Below are 21,801 nucleotides of genomic sequence, written 5' to 3'. Positions count from 1 at the left end.
GTCCAAGTGCAGCATTCATCTCCCACAGGTAAATGAGTAATGTTTCTCCTTGCAAAACGTCTCTGTTTTGATGCGCTTCCTTGCATTTGAATGGGCTTGCTGGATTTTAACGTGGAGGTAGACCTTGGGGTATATCTTTGGAGTTTGAGATGGCAAGTTGGACATACAGTACTTGTTGATAAAATGGAAATGTATTGGAGGTTTGATGACAGGACGTGATGTCAGAAAATTGGGATATTGAATTTACAATGTATACTTGCTCTTTTTTTCTGCCACAGGGAGCTTTTGAATGCTGCGAAGAGAGAAGACGCCGGTTTTCATCGAAGTTTTTGTTAAGTAACTGTAACCTTTTTTCCGTGTGACGTCTATCGGGGAGGGAAGGGGGGGGGGTAAGGGGGAGGTGAAACTTGTGTCACCGGCGGTGGAAGCTACCCCTGCCTGGGTCTTTGGTCTGAAATTGGGATCATATCTCCAGCTTGGGATGGAGATATGTCCTCTTTGCAGGTCTTAGCCCCAGGACGACCGTTGTGAAAGTGTGTGTGGTGGGTTGCCGGCTGTTTTGTTGCGTTCTGTTCATGTCTGTCTGTTTCGTCTCCCTATTTGTCCGGGCCCACTGTGTTCACCCCTTGTTTCAGTTCCGTTCGTCTTCGTTGAATGTTCAAAGATGCAGAGTTTTGACATTTCACTAACACTTTTTGTTTCTTCCCAGTTTTCTCTTTTCTGTGTGTGCAGATTGAAGATGAAGGGCACAGAAGTAAGGTCGTCCAAGTGCAGCATTCATCTCCCACAGGTAAATGAGTAATGTTTCTCCTTGCAAAACGTCTCTGTTTTGATGCGCTTCCTTGCATTTGAATGGGCTTGCTGGATTTTAACGTGGAGGTAGACCTTGGGGTATATCTTTGGAGTTTGAGATGGCAAGTTGGACATACAGTACTTGTTGATAAAATGGAAATGTATTGGAGGTTTGATGACAGGACGTGATGTCAGAAAATTTGGATATTGAATTTACAATGTATACTTGCTCTTTTTTTCTGCCACAGGGAGCTTTTGAATGCTGCGAAGAGAGAAGACGCCGGTTTTCATCGAAGTTTTTGTTAAGTAACTGTAACCTTTTTTCCGTGTGACGTCTATCGGGGAGGGAAGGGGGGGGGGGTAAGGGGGAGGTGAAACTTGTGTCACCGGCGGTGGAAGCTACCCCTGCCTGGGTCTTTGGTCTGAAATTGGGATCATATCTCCAGCTTGGGATGGAGATATGTCCTCTTTGCAGGTCTTAGCCCCAGGACGACCGTTGTGAAAGTGTGTGTGGTGGGTTGCCGGCTGTTTTGTTGCGTTCTGTTCATGTCTGTCTGTTTCGTCTCCCTATTTGTCCGGGCCCACTGTGTTCACCCCTTGTTTCAGTTCCGTTCGTCTTCGTTGAATGTTCAAAGATGCAGAGTTTTGACATTTCACTAACACTTTTTGTTTCTTCCCAGTTTTCTCTTTTCTGTGTGTGCAGATTGAAGATGAAGGGCACAGAAGTAAGGTCGTCCAAGTGCAGCATTCATCTCCCACAGGTAAATGAGTAATGTTTCTCCTTGCAAAACGTCTCTGTTTTGATGCGCTTCCTTGCATTTGAATGGGCTTGCTGGATTTTAACGTGGAGGTAGACCTTGGGGTATATCTTTGGAGTTTGAGATGGCAAGTTGGACATACAGTACTTGTTGATAAAATGGAAATGTATTGGAGGTTTGATGACAGGACGTGATGTCAGAAAATTGGGATATTGAATTTACAATGTATACTTGCTCTTTTTTTCTGCCACAGGGAGCTTTTGAATGCTGCGAAGAGAGAAGACGCCGGTTTTCATCGAAGTTTTTGTTAAGTAACTGTAACCTTTTTTCCGTGTGACGTCTATCGGGGAGGGAAGGGGGGGGGGGTAAGGGGGAGGTGAAACTTGTGTCACCGGCGGTGGAAGCTACCCCTGCCTGGGTCTTTGGTCTGAAATTGGGATCATATCTCCAGCTTGGGATGGAGATATGTCCTCTTTGCAGGTCTTAGCCCCAGGACGACCGTTGTGAAAGTGTGTGTGGTGGGTTGCCGGCTGTTTTGTTGCGTTCTGTTCATGTCTGTCTGTTTCGTCTCCCTATTTGTCCGGGCCCACTGTGTTCACCCCTTGTTTCAGTTCCGTTCGTCTTCGTTGAATGTTCAAAGATGCAGAGTTTTGACATTTCACTAACACTTTTGTTTCTTCCCAGTTTTCTCTTTTTTGTGTGCAGATTGAAGATGAAGGGCACAGAAGTAAGGTCGTCCAAGTGCAGCATTCATCTCCCACAGGTAAATGAGTAATGTTTCTCCTTGCAAAACGTCTCTGTTTTGATGCGCTTCCTTGCATTTGAATGGGCTTGCTGGATTTTAACGTGGAGGTAGACCTTGGGGTATATCTTTGGAGTTTGAGATGGCAAGTTGGACATACAGTACTTGTTGATAAAATGGAAATGTATTGGAGGTTTGATGACAGGACGTGATGTCAGAAAATTGGGATATTGAATTTACAATGTATACTTGCTCTTTTTTTCTGCCACAGGGAGCTTTTGAATGCTGCGAAGAGAGAAGACGCCGGTTTTCATCGAAGTTTTTGTTAAGTAACTGTAACCTTTTTTCCGTGTGACGTCTATCGGGGAGGGAAGGGGGGGGGGGTAAGGGGAGGTGAAACTTGTGTCACCGGCGGTGGAAGCTACCCCTGCCTGGGTCTTTGGTCTGAAATTGGGATCATATCTCCAGCTTGGGATGGAGATATGTCCTCTTTGCAGGTCTTAGCCCCAGGACGACCGTTGTGAAAGTGTGTGTGGTGGGTTGCCGGCTGTTTTGTTGCGTTCTGTTCATGTCTGTCTGTTTCGTCTCCCTATTTGTCCGGGCCCACTGTGTTCACCCCTTGTTTCAGTTCCGTTCGTCTTCGTTGAATGTTCAAAGATGCAGAGTTTTGACATTTCACTAACACTTTTTGTTTCTTCCCAGTTTTCTCTTTTCTGTGTGTGCAGATTGAAGATGAAGGGCACAGAAGTAAGGTCGTCCAAGTGCAGCATTCATCTCCCACAGGTAAATGAGTAATGTTTCTCCTTGCAAAACGTCTCTGTTTTGATGCGCTTCCTTGCATTTGAATGGGCTTGCTGGATTTTAACGTGGAGGTAGACCTTGGGGTATATCTTTGGAGTTTGAGATGGCAAGTTGGACATACAGTACTTGTTGATAAAATGGAAATGTATTGGAGGTTTGATGACAGGACGTGATGTCAGAAAATTGGATATTGAATTTACAATGTATACTTGCTCTTTTTTTCTGCCACAGGGAGCTTTTGAATGCTGCGAAGAGAGAAGACGCCGGTTTTCATCGAAGTTTTTGTTAAGTAACTGTAACCTTTTTTCCGTGTGACGTCTATCGGGGAGGGAAGGGGGGGGGGGTAAGGGGGAGGTGAAACTTGTGTCACCGGCGGTGGAAGCTACCCCTGCCTGGGTCTTTGGTCTGAAATTGGGATCATATCTCCAGCTTGGGATGGAGATACTTTATACCATCTTGCTCACAGCCATTTTGAATTCACGTTCGTGTTTGTAGAACATAATGAAATTAGATGGATTGCATTTTGAAAGTGTACTCTAAATGCAACGTGCAAGTGCTACATACATGTACGCAAGCAAGTTAAGCGCATTATGACGGTTAAAAAACGTCACGGCAAAAATCAGCTGCAGCAGATATGCGCACACATTTTCGCAGAGCAAATGAAACACTCAATTTACTGTGCATTTCAGTTTGAGTGTATCGGCTTTGATAGCACACCTGTATGGAATACAAACGCAGATACAAATAGCCGTACAAAAGTTTGAGTTTTCCATAGGTTTGTGCACAAACATGGATGCGCCCATCAGCCATCACTTTGTACATCGAGTCAGCACTCTAGTAATTCAGTGTAGCTCTATGGCAGTAATGTAGTTTCTTCCTAATTGCTTCTTGAAATACGTGTTTTTGTGTTTGTGCATTGGTCATGTATTTTTGTAATACAGAGGATTTCATGTGGAAAATGTTGTTGCATTTTACCTGAATGCTATTAAAATGCATGTACATGTACATTTCCAGGTTTTGTTTATGCACTTGGAAACATGCCCAATTGCCTGAGAATTGCAATATGAAATTTTGGAACAAAAAGTAATCTTTTTAACAATAATTTTCTTTGCATTTCTGCCTGTACACAGACCCTGGAAATCAACGCCACAATTAATGCCCCTCCCCAGAAAGAACCGCACCGGCAGCAACCCCGTCAGTTCAGTCTTCAGCACACGACGCAACAAAGTCACCCAACCTACCTTAGACCTTCAGCACCGCAGGCAATATCGACACCTCGGACTCATGATGTGGTCAATTCCACGCTGGTGTAACAAGCCATTAAGCCTCAGGCATGTGCACTGGCTCTTCATGAGCCCAGTCTCTTAAACATCTCACCCATAGATTGTGTCAGCTGATGGTATTGTACAAATTGCAACATGATCAGAGAAATAGTAGTGGCAAGTTACACTGAGTGAGAGGAGGTAGTGTGAAATCACTGGTGCCAAGGTGGGCTGATGTGGACTACCATACCTCCTAACGTGGACAAGTAATACACTACTTACCCGAAATGAACCATGTTGTATTTGTTCTGTTACACCCATACATAATTCATTAGTTCCATTGGAAGAAATTCATTGGAATTCCATGGAACATCCCTCCCATGAAATGCGTATATACTGTCATTCTTGAAGGTTGCAGTGTGGTACCACTAGCAACCCGACTTGCATGTGCAATTGTTGCATAGCTCAGGGTTTCAGAGCTAATTATGGGGTACTTCTGTCCTGGTAGCACTGACTGGTTTACGTGCCTCATGCGTGTGCCGTGTGTGCAGGGTAGCTGCTTTTGCTTCCCAGACAAACCTATGCAAGTATGAATAATGCTTTAAGCTTCACTTGTTGTTACTGTACTACCGCCTATTGTCCAAAAGACTAGTCCATGACCCAAAGTGCTAAAAGCACAGCAACTAAAGAACTACATCACTGCAACTGGAGGTCTGTGTTGATGTGGGTGCTCTTGCAGACCATTTCTTGATAGCGCAACACCAGTGTGAACATTTTGTCAAGGGGAAGATTGCAGAAGTGCAATAACAAGTGAATTTCAGTACACACAAATTGAATAAATATTGTCTTGCATTAGGAGTATATAATCAGCTGTCCGGTGTATCTGTAGGTGAGGTGTTTATACAAAGTAAATATTGACTGTTCTAACGTGTGGTACAGTAAAAAGAGTTTCACTTAGTGATCCGTGGAGTGCTATATTTTCCCTCCACTCTTCCTTGAGAATATACTTACAATATGGTATGGATCACCTTGCAATGGTATCGTTTGATTGTACCACTCATTGCAGTCAATATTAGCATACATTGTACTTAAAAGGCAGTGGTGTAGTCAAGTACATTTCCATGAGTACGAAATGTACTGGAGTATGAGTATGAGTACTGCAACACTGCTAGAAGGCATATGAAGTGTGACTCATGAGAATGTGGAGGTGCACATTGATCTATGCAAGACAAAGCTTTGCTTACTGCATTTATTCTAGCTTTATATGAACATCTTCCATATGCCCAGTGACATCTGAAACATTTTTGTCATTGACCTGACCAATCACATTGCTTTATGACTATAACAATGAACAAGTAAGGGCGTTGTTTTCTTCTCTTGCTTTTGCAAAGTTTAAGGAAAACAAGACAAGTCCCTGCATGCTTGATTGATGCGGCATGATTGTCAACATCTGACATGGTTTCTGCACATCCACGTACTCTGGTTCATATTTAACTTATGTAACTTCTTGGAAGCTTCCATCCTATTGTTCATTTGTGTCTCGGTAAACAGTCAAAATGTGGTATTAAGCGCATTCAGTTTTGCTGTTGAACCACTGTTATTAACACATTGAACCCAACTTTTTCAACAACTCAGAATATAGTATAGGTAGATTTTTCTTTAGGACATTAATATCCATGATATATATACGTATATATTTTTAAGAAGGGGCTAAAGTCCAGCACTTTTTGAGTGAGAAAGCTAGAATTGTTTTGCTTGTATCCTATTGTGTATAGCTATCCAGAGATAAGTTGTGTCTAGTTTCTGTGCTGTTATAGTTTGGTTTTCGTATATGGCACATGATGTAGGGTTTGATATTTACTTTGCTAGCTTGTGATTTGCAACTTTGCCACAAACATTTAAGATAAATATAAAGATCATAAAATGATCACTTTTTTGTTATTAATTTCATTAATCAGAAATACAGGTGGAATGTAGGTTAGCTATACACATCAATCATATTGACAAATATGTTGGTTTGTATAAAAAAAAAAGGCCTCCTGTTTAAACGATATACTTAAAGTCTTTATTAGTTTAATTGTGTTGGACAATATATTTCAAATGATGTTTATTATATAAAAAAGTGATCACATAGGGAAATGGTTTCAGTAAATTATGTTTAAAAGAAATCATTTCTGCTATGCAAAATGTAAAAAAAAGGTTTAAATATTGTATGGTTTTACTTGTTTATGTATATTCATTTACTTTTACAAAATTGTGCAATTTATGAATTAATAACTGAGCTTTCAGACATTTGAGATGGAAAAAGTCAACATTGATACTAAAGGACCTAAGACAAGAAATGGGAAAATGGGGGGGGGGGGGGCGGAGCGTTTGTTGAATTCTTTATTTCAGTTATGCTGGTAGCTTTATTTATTTGACATGGTCCTACAGAAACTGCAATTGTTGCAATAAAGTAGTCCAAGTTATTCTTTTGCTAACTGCGAAAACTGTAAACTAATGAATGTACACATGTTTTTGTGAGAATAGATTTGGTTTATTGTAACAATGTATGGTTATATTTTGTACAAATTATCCTACTTCCCATGCATGGATGCTGTGATTATGTTCAGTAATTTAGTTGTTTTAAGTCTATTTTCTTCGGTCAAGATAGAGGTTCTGAGTACAAACAATGTGCTTTTTAAAAATGAACGAGTGATTGTTTGAATTATTGTCTGGTACAATTTATGTTGCACATTGTGACTTGCTTTTCACAGAGTGCATGTACATGTAATATATGAATTCTGTAACGTATGTACTACTAGTATGTTATGTCCAGTGGCCCTAAGAGTGAAATAACATTATGTGAGACTTGCACTTGTGCGTTTAATATCTCCATTATTTAAGTTGTCATTGAGACTCAACTAGAAAAGACTCGAGTTGAAATCGTAATCTTTTCAATGAGGGAATAAATGTGTGTGCTTGTTGGTCGATATTAAACACTGTTCAACACCGGCTTGGAGTCTGGATGATGATACTGACCGGAGCCAAAGGCAAGGGTCGTTATCAGCATCCAGACTCAACCGGTCTTAAACAAAGTGTAGAATACCGGCCAAGCACATATTTATTTCCATTCATAAATACCTCTTCGGTCAAAAAATCTAAACTTTTGGTCCAAAAGTCAAAGGAAGTTAAAACTTATAGATTTCTTACAATTTTGTTCAACAATTTTACTACACTTTTTTTTCTCGAAACGCCCATCTAGCTATTTCATGTTATGTCCCTTTACATGGGTCAACTGTCGTAGGTCAACCAGCCCTAGTGTCAACATATCTAAACTCAACTTTGATTGGCTGGCCCGTGGGGTCGCATACAATTTGCATGTTCGGATATATCAGACATTCGTAGTGAGGCTCTGTAAACATGATCGTTTGATCCTCGGACTACCCAGGAGGCTAGTTTTACCACTCAACTTGAAGCAGCTGATATTTGTATAATTAAGAGCTCAATGGTAGTTGCCCCAGTCTAGTCTTGGGAAGGTCTATGTACATTGTTTCAAGTTGAAGCTCATGAGATTGATCAGTTGACATTCATGACATTGAATTGTATAGATTAGGGATAGGCAATGTGGCAATATTTATGAGGTTGGTACCTAGACAGGCTTGTAGGGGCATCAAGGTCTGCATATGCAAACCGCCCCCCCCCCCACACACACACACAAAGAAATAAAATCCACATTTTTGCTGAATATTTTTGTGAAGTAATTTGGCTCATCTATTACTTTCACCACTGCCTTTAAAAGATTACCTGCAACCATGATGCTTCAACTGAATAAAAATGACATAATAGTGCCATCCAGAGACTAATGTAATCAAGCCCCCCCCCCCTTCCTTGAGTTTGTCAAACTGCAAGTCTTACCCAATTATATGTTGGTCTGGTGTCTTTACCCCCCCCCCCCCCCTCGTGCATACATGCCTGGTATTGGCTCAACTGTGGCTTCTATTAGTGATTTCTTGATTGGTCAAAACATTCAACACGGTGGCACTGTGTGTAACAAACTAACAGACATGTATGTTGTACATATGTGCTTATCTTCAACCAAATTTGAATTCTTATACTGATAGGTTGATACATGAAACAGGCATGCAACTCAAAATTTACAAGAAAAGGAGGAAATTCCAAACCACACAAGCCTTTGTACAGTATTTTTCAAAAATTGTAATGGCATTCATGAGAAGAAAAGAAAGAAGGAAATCAGCAGATCCAAGGAAAAATTGCATGCCTGATGGCAACAACAGTGTTATTATCCCATAATGGGCCACACTGCACCACACAACGCAAGACGCTTGCTGCACGTACGTATGTGGTAGATGAAAGCTGAAACGTGACGACAGCGTGCACGTAACTGTGCATGAAGTGTGCTGGAAGATGAATTGTTAAACCCACTCACACTCATGGAACACACAAAATAAAGCGCTTGAATGCCAATCACAAATTTGTTCTGAAAGCTTGCATAGATCCTTTTAATATTCTACATTTAATTCCAAAATCCTTCACCATAAAAATAAAGTCCTTAAAATAGCCAACTTATTTTAAAAAGTATTTCACTGCAAAAATTCCAAAAGATATTAACAGTTGCATAAAATAATCTCTCTGTTCAATCCTTACTGCCAAGCATATCAATAGGGCTCACTCAATGACGGTCATCTCTTGATTGCTTATTTTACGCAATCAAGCACGCATTGCGCAGTGTTAAAAATGTTCCAAACACACGCGCTTCTTGCTTGAAATGTGTTTGAAATACGACACAGCCGATGTGCGTTATTCAGTTGATGCTCAAAATGTTGATGCATGTGGCTGGTCTGTAGGAAATGACGTCATTTGAATGAGACCTATTGATATTGGACACCAATATAAGATTGTATGGTAGAATACATGTGACTTCATTGCATACACTACTTTGTACATCTCTCCTACATTAGAACAACATGCAGGACATGACCCCAATACATGTACTTTTTGTGCATAGTTAATTGGAATAACAAGCTTGACACAAATGTTTGGAACAACAAATGGGTATTGAAGGACAACTTGCAAACTAGATGGTGAGAAGAGGGCACTATTTACCATTCTGAAATGAACAGGACTGTTCATGTAGTCATCGAGGACAAAACGTGGACATCTGCGTTTCTGCTGTCAGAATAGCAGATTGAGTATTTTTTGAATGGTTCATTTTGTTCTGCTTTCCCGCCTTTGTGCTACCATAAATGCAGAATTTACTGTTTAATAAAATCCACTGTAGTGCTTTTATGCTACCTGAAATGCAGATTTTGCTTTTCCTCCCTTGCTGGAGGGAGAAAAAGTGGACATCTGCTTTTCTCTTGTTCAAAAATCAGATCAAACCGTTTCTGACGTTTCCATTTCCTGCTTTTGTGCTACCCAAAATGTATATTTTTGTTTTTTGCTTTTCTCATTTCTTAGAACCAGAAAAGCAAAACGAACCTTTGGTAACTACCATTTGTATTCTGCTTTTGGTTAAAAGGAAAATGAAACGGTGCTTCTGAGAAAAATAAGCACCGTTTCATTTTTCTTTGAGTGTAGGTTAACAGGGTTTTTTAGGCGTTCCCCCTTAAAGAGCTTCCACATCACAAAGTTACAAAATGAAAAATGTATTGTCGGAAAATGGCCATACTTCTGTTATCTGCTCTTCTGACAGCAGAAAAGCGATGTCCACTTTGTGTCCTCCTTGGGCCTTACCATAGTGTACCCAAAGTATCGCATTTGAGAAGTCTTTGCTGTGCGCAGTAAACCCATATGTGAGCTGCACAAGCATTACTTCAATAACATCTGAACATACTGGCATGCAATTTCAGTAGTTATTGCCTCCATTTTAAACAGATTCAATTTCAAAACATTGACTATTTTGGCAGTATACATTGCCCCCACAATATAATGGAGCCTTTTCATGTCAAGGTTCCTGTGAGATAACAAATACAACAAACTCTCTCCAGTTTTAAGTAACCAAAGTAACTGTACATGTGGGCATTGTTATGTTAGTACTGTTACTATTCTACGCAGAACAACCGGCCATTCGTACTAAAGTGACAAAGTGACATCAGTTCTCACGTAGCACATGAACAAAAAGGAGCCTTTTTCTCTAAATGTTTGAAATCGTTCACAAGAACAGCGAATACAGCAGCTGAACTATCAGCATGCTAGCATCGGTGGATTTATAGGATCTCCTCCAACTGTTTCTAATCTTAAGTTGTCAGACAAGTCAATTATTAATAACATCAGACATACATGCACTGTTCTTGTGAATATCAGATTTTTGACCCAGGGTGGCAAAAAGGTTCACTTTTTCTATTCACTTGGCACAATAAAATGTTTATGCATAGGCCTTTGTGGGAAAGACAATAGCAACGAAGTCCTATGTCCAATTTGATTGAAAGTTTGATAAGGTTTCCCTGTATTCTCAAGATGTACAGTATCCACTCAGCTATAACTTCAACAGGTAAGTTGTTATGGATCTAACTTAAGATTTGGAGCAATTTTGTTTTTGCTTCAAAAAAAAAAACCCAAAAGGCACAAATATCACAAGATCCTATGCATCTTCAAACAGAGAATGAGGCTTCCCAAAGTTATAAGTCATTTGATCAAATGTGGAGACACAGTGAGGGGTGATTGTGTGTATTACTAGAGATTCCTGAGGTCTGTTTCCACGCCATAGATCAGAGCCTTGAGTTGAAGTAGCTCACTCTGCATCTTCTTTGATCTCTTAGCTGTCTGATGAATATTATGCAGCATGAACATATCACCATCTTCCCCAACACCCACTGTCACCTGTTCAGCATGGCAACAAAACAAGAAGGGTTTACATTACAAAGCACTGACAATGATCCAGGGCTAGGGATGTAGTTGATTCCATTCACAAGTCCACCACAAGTCCAGACACAAGTAATTCGTGAGTCCATCACAAGTCCAGGCACAAGATACACTGGATGCCTTTGTCAAAGCTCATTTGAATAGCTTGTGAGTTAAATTGGTGTTGGAGGACTTGTGGTGGACTTGCAGGGACTAGTGATGGACTCGACTACATCCCTGCAATGATGTCCTTGCAATCTTGATTTCAGTGACAACATCATTATGGACTAAGATGACATAACATCTCACTAACAGAATCTGCTTCTTGATTTAGTCAAGAGCACGTTTCATGGAATGCACCATTTTACTTTATATAATCGACATACAGATCGTTGTCATTTGATTGGTGGAACTCACATCATGTGGCATTCGTTATTGCTCCCATTCACGCCGGGGCTCAAAAAGTCCCATTCGCCTATGGGGAATGGGAAATACTATTGAACAGTTAGGATCATTCTTGTTCCATGACGCAGTTGTATGCAAATGCATGCTGGTGTGCGCGTTTAGCATTGCACGTAGCCAGCGTTGGGTTCAAACATTTTCGTGAAGGGGTGGTTTGGAAGAGAAAAATACATTTTCAACCAATTTTATATTGAAATAAAAGTTCAAATATCAAATGACAAGGATCTATGTGTCAGTTATATAAAACAAATATAAAAGTTCGACATGTTTTTGTACATGGTGGAAGTGTGGCCTTTATTTATGGAGGTAGTCCAGTAAAATGGCCACATATGGGGCTAAGCATGACCCAGCCTTTGGGGTACTTGTTCGCAGTGTCCGCACCACGATCTGCATGAACTGCACTATAGCTGACCAACATAGGAAAGTAGAAAACAGCAACGGACAAATGCAAACTAACAACATGACTGACATGAACAGACAATACTCCACCTTGTAGAGTTGCTTCTCAACATCCTTGAGTTGGTTTCTCAAGATTCGGGTATCATTCTTGAAACCTTCTATCTCCAGATTCCGTCGCTTCTCCATGGCCTCATACCGCTGGTTCATCAGGTGTAAACGCTTAGCAAGCTTTTCCGTCTTATCCTGTGGATAAATAACCACAAGAATGAATGGTACTAGAAACAGGTTTCGGCAATAGATCAGAAATGGCTTAAACTTTGCATGAGCAGTTGGTACTGTTTGAATATCAGAGTTTATTTTGTTCACTTTTCGATAGCAATCAGAACAATCCACTGAAGGGAATTTGAAGTCGGAATTCTATTTTTGATACATTTTGGTACCAACAAAATAGGATTACATAATAATCCTGTTTTAATCCTAAAAATGTGATAAATAGTGATATGACAGTATTCTACCAATACACACACACAAATATGTACTCATGCCATCAGTTTCTGTCATGAGAAAGTATAGGTCATGAAAAACTGACTGGACCTTTTTTTTTTACGTTTTGCGTAATTTGTTTCGCTTCAGTGACTTCTAATATTTCAGCCTTCGAAAATGTCCTTCCGTTACCGAAAAAATACATATTTTTAATTTATTTTCAAAACTTGCAGTATGAATGCAATGAAAGTTATTGTGCAAAGCAAGTTTAGGTAGGCCTTCAATATGACATTATAACTGACACTGCTGTACGTATCGTTTTTTAATTACAATTAATTAAATCCCGTCCTTCCGTTACCAAATTGGTAACGGAAGGACGGTAACGGAAGGACAAATGTTATTTTTATCAAATGTAACGACATTTGTGCTCATGTTTGAAAAATGAAAATCACTGCAACTACATGCATGTATAATGCGCATTGAAAGGACATTCATGTGACCCACCTTCACAAAGCTGGTATGAGCAGGGCAAGGTGTTCATTACAAAGGATGGCACAGGCATATGTATAACATGTACATGTACAATGTACATGTATGACAATGTACCGGTACTCATACATGTATGGAGTTGTTGCAGAAAATCAAATCATTAAGTTGCTGCTATCACCATTCATGGACAATAGAGAAAGATACAATTTCTGTGAAGCCATTCCAGAAGCAAATTAAGTAAAAAATGAGATGGCAGAAAGTACCAGTGCTATTGGGCACTTTCATACAATTTACATGTGTAAGACATGTGAGGTGCAATTTTTGACAAATTAAGTTAACAACTTCAGGCTGGATGTTTATAAGATAATTATTGTTAATACTCTAAATCATTAAAATTTGATTTCAAACACTGAATTTAGAGTTCAATTAAAAGCAACACCTAAAACATTTTTTAAAGCACAATGATTCTGAAGCCATCAGTTCTACCTGTAGATGTTTTTAATGTACATGTAAGCTGGTCGCCCCTGCCCCCCCCCCCCCCCCACCCTTTAGGTAAACCACTGAACCTACTGGTGTTATTATTAAAAGTTGTTGGTGAACATGTAACCAATATACTCAAGTGCTCAAATACTGTGTATTTAAAACTTTTAAGGATTAAGGTGATGGGTTTGAAGTCCATTTCTGTAGTTGTCTTGTGTTCGTGAATTATGTGTTTTTGGTTGTTTTCATTTTTCATTTGTTATCATTAATTAGCAGGCTTCTATCTTTATCTCAATAGTTTCTTGGGTATAATTATTTATGCCAGGTCTGCATATTGTTGATTTCACATTCAGTTACACATTTCAGCAATTTATTTCACTTGTATAATTAGTGTAAATTCACATTTTATTCATGCTATAATTGAGTAAACCTTTTGTCCTTCCGTTACCGTCCTTCCGCTACCAAATTATAATCCACTTAAGACATTGTAATTATATCACCGAAACACTTAAAGTCAAATGAAAGGTGGTATAGTATAGATAAAGCCGCAGGGATTCCATTTCCTACCTTTGAAATATAATTGCCCCATAAAATTCACAGAGTTTATGCAAAACGCGTGTAAGTTGGAAAACCCTCGTCCGTTTTACCGTCCTTCCGTTACCGACCTCATTAATATTCATAATTCATTAACGAGAGGTATGCATGCCCCCAAAAGTGTGGAAATTGAAGGTAGCATTATAGCAATACCATTGTGACATTTGCTTGCTGTAACTAATAACAGTGGCTGTGATAGGCACATTTGAAATTTTGTTTAATGAGCGAAAACGTCCTTCCGTTACCGTGGAATTGCCCAAAAGCAGTAAAAAATTCTGAGCTCTCCATAGGTTTGTGCACAAAAATGGACGCACCCAGCAGTGTACATTCTGTACAGTAAGTTAAGTCTCTAGTCATTTTAAGCTACAGTCCATCATTTGCAGCTATCCAAAAAGTAACTGATGTAATTATCGTTGAAAAACATACTTGGTTGGTTGACAGTACTAAATTCTCTCTGAAATTATTCTTTCTGACATGCTGTCGTTTTGAAGAAATCAACAAAAGAAGGTCTTCAGACGCATCGTTGGAAATTTCTGTTAGTAGTTCGCTTTTTTATTTGGCGAAGCACGCACAAGCGTTGACACGATGCAAACGTGCGCGCAGTTGCCTTAATTCATCGTATCAGTGCATGACACCGCGTAGCTGCAATCGGCTCAATGAGAATGTGTCTCAATTCAGGCCCAATTCAAAACATGATTCAGCAACATGATTCAGCAACTTTTATTTGAAATCGAGATCCGCAGGCCCGGTTCTGTGTTTTTTTTGTCCCGTTCTGTTCACAAACTCATCTATGTTTCAAGTCACAGACCATACAGGGATGAAACTGGCCTATGGGGAAAAAATCTGAAAATAGGCCGGCCAAAATTCTGTGTCCGAAATCTGGGCTGCGCCGCAAGTACACATACGTACTATATGTACAATAAACTTCGTGTTCAATTTCTGGACATCGCCTCCTTTTTTTCTTTTACATGTACATGTAGATCCAAATGAAATTTTACGATGTGAAAAATGTTCAGTGTTTCCATAAGATTAAAAAGCCCGAATTAGGGTTGGAGTTTCTGACTCGTAATTAAAGAAATTCACATCTTACTTGAGACACGGAGAAAGTCAAGGAAAAAGTCCAAGACAACAAGTCCACTAACGCATGGTAGGTGGAACTGGAAAAAGTTTGGCATTAGGCCTGCCGTCTTTTTCGTACAACAACTGCCGGTGAAATTTGTCTTCTATGCTCTCCTCGCCTTCCTCAAGATTTTGCATGGAAGAGATCGTCAGACTAAAACCACCACGTTGCAATCATTCAGTATCATTTGTACAACACTGAATAAAGTAGATCTGCCAAAGTCCAAAATGCTCCTTATGTGCGATTACCCCAATAGTTTGATTGCAGCTTTTGAGGGGGCCATTCAGTTGTGACTTTGTAACAAGATTCTTTTGTTTTGCTAACTTTTGAAAAAAAAATGATTTCTGAATGGAAAAGTTAGTTCTTTTTTTAAAGCAATTCAAACGAATTTGCTTGAAAATGATCATTATTGTATTGTATTTAACTTGAAATGATTTCTTTGTGCAGGAAGCTTCTCTATAATGCCCACCTCAATTTCCAAGTTCTGTGTTTGTCTCTCTTCCAGTGCATGATCTGAGATGACTAAGACGTCATCTTTGGAGACATCTAGTTGTTCCTTACATCGATCCAGCTCCTGTAGTAGACGGTCCTTCTCTGCCATCCAGACTCGCTCCTGAGATCGTCCTTCATACTTCAGCTCTAGATAGTCCTTAGTGCTGTCATACAACATCTGCTGTGTACGATGTAACCTATTAACAGAAGAATGTCCATGACAAGTGATGTATGATGGTTGAACAAGGTAGCTGAATAAAGGATACACATTCTACTTTTGTTTAAAGAACGGTAAGTGTCTTATTAGTCATTCATAAGATTTCATTTCATTTTGCGTCGGGGTGATGTAAATCAAATAGGTTTTGCCCTTCACCGACATATAAACACTGTATACTCTCTGTGTTACCTCCCGAGTGAAAGTTGAAAAAAATCACTCCGGTCAAACCCATGACCCTCCTGCTTTCTAGTGCAGATGTCTTACCACTTGACCACCGAGCTAACGGGATCAGTTGGCTGGTTCGAATCTGATGTACATAGCAGCGGGTACTACATTAACTATTCATAAGATGGTAAGACATCTGCAATAGAAAGCAGGAGGTCGTGGGTTCGAGTCCCACCGGAGTGATTTTTTTCCAACTTTCACTCGGGAGGAAACACACTGAGAATACAGTGTTTATACATCGGTGATGGACAAAACCTAATTTGGTTTTATTAGTCAATTGACTCATGTAATTTCAGCAAGCACACACTGCATATGCCTCCATGTTATTTTGGCAAGATGTGTTGCCAACATACTAGTGTGGAAAGACTGTGGTTTCTAAAATAACTAAGATCAAAGTGCTTTACATTATTATTACCCCTGATCATTGGGCCAATGAAACATTGCAAATACAATCTCAGCTTCCTGTGGAATATGGATTTTTATTCACGAGAAAGTCATTTTAGTCATGTTCCCTGACAGTATTTTATAAACTATTGAATAGGATGGTGCCAGACTATTTTTGCATTCTAGCCTCACTTTCAATTTTTATTTTAAATGTGGCTTAAAAACATTAGGGTATGTTTAACAACAAATTTAAATTTTCATTAAAGCAGACTGGTATTAATTTGTAATTAATTTTATGTCACTGCTTTAATTTCTCTTTGCAAGTTCCAAATATGAAGATTTTACCTCGCTTTCAATTTAATATAGTCGACTCCTGAATAAAGCCCATACAGCTCGGTGTAGTCATTTCGACGCAAGGTAGCTAAAATCAATCACAATTGCGATCTCTGTTCTCACAGGTACCCATTTACTCCTGGGTGGGGCGAAGCAATGAGTGACAAAGTGTCTTGCCAAAGGGAACATGCACCATAACCCCAGGCTGGACTCGAACCCACAACCTGTAGAATTACCCACAGACAACGAGTTCAATGCTCCAGACCATGAGGCCAGGGCACTCCACATATTTAGAAATGTTTTGCCAATTCATGCAACAACACAAACACCAGGTAATATAATCTATTTGAAACCCCTGCCCGTTGTCCAAACTGCACACATGTGCATTTATCTTTATTGGTACCTTCAAGGATGTAACTGGGGTCCAAGTTGCTGGAGGGCCCTAAAGGGACCTCAGTTTCTAGTAGGAGGCAGTCTTTGAGCAGAGGGGTCCATGCCCCTCATCCTCCTCCCCTATCATTAGCTATGCCACTGGGCACCTTTGTCAAGTTCATTTAAGATTATAAGGAATCAATGAAGGGAGTTCCTACTTTTCATTGAGGGAGTGAATCTTGGAGCGATCTCTCTCAATCACAGTCTGCATCTCTTCCATCCTGACCCTACGATCCTCCAGCAAGGCTTCCGTCTGCTCTCTAGATAGCTCAGCTTGTTCCTTCATCTGAGATTGTAGAGCTTCAATCTGTAGCAACAGACTCTCTGGCTCTGCCTGCTGCTGGTCTGAATCAGGATGGACAGCTTTGGGCTGGGCGCTGTTGGACTGAAATGAGGATTGGAAAATATTGATGGATGGTAACAGGATCAACCTGCTGGTACAGACTCGGACAAAAGAAACCACCATTTTGGAGATGATCTGATCAATTATCGTGATTGAAGCAACTTTACTGGATAACGTATGATAACGTATGTAACTAAACTCACTTCTCAGGGGAGTAACTACAGGTAATTTCATCAGCTGATCAAGGAATTATCAACACACCTACCAAAAGCTGCAACAGATATATATATTTACTATTAATACTATGAAAGTAAGTAAAGTCTGTCATTAGCCAATACATCTCCGGTTTCAAAGGCATGAAACGACCGAGGATATTTTTTATCCCCCCTGGATAGGATGCCAGTCCATTGCAGGTTACTTCCCAGCTAATATCGGTACCATTTATACTCCTGGGTGGAGAGAGGCAAGTGGGGGTGAAGTGGCTTGCCCAAGGACACACATATAACCGGCAACTAGATTCGGACCCCTGACCCTCTGATCATGAGTCACAAACCTTAACCATATTAATGCTTAAAAAAAACTTAAAATCCCATAGACCTTATAAATAGTTAATGCGATGCCCGCTGCCATGTACCAATACATCAGATTCGAGCCAGCCAACCGATCCATTAGCTCAGTGGTCAAGTGGTAAAACATCTGCACTAGAAAGCAGGAGGTTGTGGGTTCGAGTCCCAACCGAGTGATTTTTTCCAACTTTTACTCAGGAGGTAACACACTGAGTATTCAGTGTTTATACATCAATGAAGGGCAAAACCTGATTTGACATACATTGTATTAATACTATGATCCACTAGTTTATCTGACCAACAAATACTAAAAATGGGCCTGATATGGTGGTATGAGATCTGAGGAGTGTTGGCTTTGCAATGTTTTATCAACCACCCTTTGCCTCAACCATACCGGTATGTAATCTCTACCTACCTTTTGTGTTAGCAGTAACTCTGTGTTGTGCATTCCTCCGTGTTCTGTTGTTCTGTGGTCTGCTTGCACTCGGCTTTTAAACCCAATATTTCACCCTCTGGAGAAAAAAAAACCAGACAGGCAAGTAAGAAGAAAACATGAGACGTCTTGGAAATTACAGGTACACTTCATATACCTTGAAATTGATGGACAGTGTGTGCAGATATATAATTGTTTGCCAGAATAAATGCAATGTTCAAAGTTGGTCAAAAGTCTTCTAATGCCCGACTGTAATTCATTGTAATAAACCAGTTCTGTATTTCAATGACCTGAGGTCATTTGGATAACATTGCTGACGATGTTAGGCGATGTTACGCGCCGACCACTTGGTGGTAATTTACACACAAGCGTTGCGCACCCGCATTCATGCACTTTGATCGTTCTACTATCCCGAATGACCGGTGACCCATATCGTTGTGCACATAAGCAGTTGAAATACCGAACTGGCTTATCCATGGCATTCCTGAGTTGTTTGCTTGTTTGGAAAGGATGAGACATTTAGGACAACTTGAAGAACTGTTGAACTTAAAATACCCAATACAAGGAACTTGACTAGGTTTACTCTAATAATGTTAAATGGGGGCAGTCCGCAGTGTACGTACATTTTGGGCAATTCAACAGTGTATGTAATTGTAGTTATAATCACAGGTGATTTAATCTGATAAAACATATCAGTTAGTCACTAGTTACTTTGATGAGTCGAAATTATTCATCAACTTTGTTGCTGTAGTAGAAATGGCTCAAAACACAGTACTCAGACAATCAATTTTTGTATTGTCATCAATTGATTTTCCATTTACAAGTAACAGCCAAACTGAACGTTAGGAATGTCAACATTTGCTTTTGCTGCAATGTCAAAATAAGTGCATCTGGGATTAGTGTGCTATAATATTGTTAAAGGGCATGTACAACATTTGCTTTTGCTGCAATAATCAAATAAATGGATTTGGAGATTAGTATGTTTTAGCAAATATGTTAAAATGACTGTTTCACGTTTTGGCTTGTAGATGTTCAAGCATTCATGTTCTTGTAGCTGGTTCACAGACCCCATGCGAATAGACTTTGGGGATTGTAAGATCAGAGAGCAGTCTAGTAGGCTTGTACCCTTCAAAGGTGTGTAACAATTGCACAGAAAACACAGAATAACTAATTATGAAAATTAGGAGTAGTTTTAAAAAACAGTTTCTCCATTGCTGGTCGGCCGACCAGCGTTGGAAAAATACCATTTTTTTTTTTTAAATGTCAGCACACCAGGAGCCACGATTTTACAGGATGCTTTAGGCTGTCATTCCCTAAAGTGAAAAAAATCATCCGGTCGAACCCATGACCTCCTGCTTTCTAGTGCAGATGTCTTACCACTGACCACCGAGCTAACGGGATCAGTTGGCTGGTTCGAATCTGATGTACATAGCAGGGTACTACATTAACTATTCATAAGATGGTAAGACATCTGCAATAGAAAGCAGGAGGTCGTGGGTTCGAGTCCCACCGGAGTGATTTTTTTCCAACTTTCACTCGGGAGGAAACACACTGAGAATACAGTGTTTATACATCGGTGATGGACAAAACCTAATTTGGTTTTATTAGTCAATTGACTCATGTAATTTCAGCAAGCACACACTGCATATGCCTCCATGTTATTTTGGCAAGATGTGTTGCCAATATACAGTGTGGAAAGACTGTGGTTTCTAAAATAACTAAGATCAAAGTGCTTTACATTATTATTACCCCTGATCATTGGGCCAATGAAACATTGCAAATACAATCTCAGCTTCCTGTGGAATATGGATTTTTATTCACGAGGAAGTCATTTTAGTCATGTTCCCTGACAGTATTTTATAAACTATTGAATAGGATGGTGCCAGACTATTTTTGCATTCTAGCCTCACTTTCAATTTTTATTTTAAATGTGGCTTAAAAACATTAGGGTATGTTTAACAACAAATTTAAATTTTCATTAAAGCAGACTGGTATTAATTTGTAATTAATTTTATGTCACTGCTTTAATTTCTCTTTGCAAGTTCCAAATATGAAGATTTTACCTCGCTTTCAATTTAATATAGTCGACTCCTGAATAAAGCCCATACAGCTCGGTGTAGTCATTTCGACGCAAGGTAGCTAAAATCAATCACAATTGCGATCTCTGTTCTCACAGGTACCCATTTACTCCTGGGTGGGGCGAAGCAATGAGTGACAAAGTGTCTTGCCAAAGGGAACATGCACCATAACCCCAGGCTGGACTCGAACCCACAACCTGTAGAATTACCCGCAGACAACGAGTTCAATGCTCCAGACCATGAGGCCAGGGCACTCCACATATTTAGAAATGTTTTGCCAATTCATGCAACAACACAAACACCAGGTAATATAATCTATTTGAAACCCCTGCCCGTTGTCCAAACTGCACACATGTGCATTTATCTTTATTGGTACCTTCAAGGATGTAACTGGGGTCCAAGTTGCTGGAGGGCCCTAAAGGGACCTCAGTTTCTAGTAGGAGGCAGTCTTTGAGCAGAGGGGTCCATGCCCCTCATCCTCCTCCCCTATCATTAGCTATGCCACTGGGCACCTTTGTCAAGTTCATTTAAGATTATAAGGAATCAATGAAGGGAGTTCCTACTTTTCATTGAGGGAGTGAATCTTGGAGCGATCTCTCTCAATCACAGTCTGCATCTCTTCCATCCTGACCCTACGATCCTCCAGCAAGGCTTCCGTCTGCTCTCTAGATAGCTCAGCTTGTTCCTTCATCTGAGATTGTAGAGCTTCAATCTGTAGCAACAGACTCTCTGGCTCTGCCTGCTGCTGGTCTGAATCAGGATGGACAGCTTTGGGCTGGGCGCTGTTGGACTGAAATGAGGATTGGAAAATATTGATGGATGGTAACAGGATCAACCTGCTGGTACAGACTCGGACAAAAGAAACCACCCTTTTGGAGATGATCTGATCAATTATCGTGATTGAAGCAACTTTACTGGGATAACGTATGTAACTAAACTCACTTCTCAGGGGAGTAACTACAGGTAATTTCATCAGCTGATCAAGGAATTATCAACACACCTACCAAAAGCTGCAACAGATATATATATTTACTATTAATACTATGAAAGTAAGTAAAGTCTGTCATTAGCCA

General features: G+C 40.0%; 1 protein-coding gene and 1 long non-coding RNA gene across 2 annotated transcripts; one reads left to right on the top strand and one right to left on the bottom strand.

Annotated features, from left to right (window-relative positions):
* Positions 1–1,802: 1,802 nt before the first annotated feature.
* On the top strand, positions 1,803–7,211 carry LOC119721857. Its single transcript, XR_005270322.1, has 2 exons — positions 1,803–1,861; positions 4,224–7,211. It is a non-coding gene; the product is annotated as an uncharacterized LOC119721857 (long non-coding RNA).
* A 1,618-nt stretch (positions 7,212–8,829) lies between these two features.
* LOC119721856 (coiled-coil domain-containing protein 77-like) lies at positions 8,830–21,476 on the bottom strand (the record flags this gene model as incomplete). Its single annotated transcript, XM_038191798.1, has 4 exons — positions 8,830–11,177; positions 12,150–12,302; positions 15,695–15,914; positions 21,292–21,476. Coding segments are annotated over 4 exons (705 nt in total), but the record flags the coding sequence as incomplete, so codon positions are not given.
* Positions 21,477–21,801: the final 325 nt, after the last annotated feature.

This window comes from Patiria miniata, unplaced genomic scaffold (genome assembly GCF_015706575.1).
Source record: "Patiria miniata isolate m_02_andy unplaced genomic scaffold, ASM1570657v1 HiC_scaffold_14, whole genome shotgun sequence".
NCBI lineage: Eukaryota > Metazoa > Echinodermata > Asteroidea > Valvatida > Asterinidae > Patiria > Patiria miniata.
Note: the sequence above shows the minus strand (reverse complement) of the source record. Positions and strands in the feature narration are given on the sequence as shown.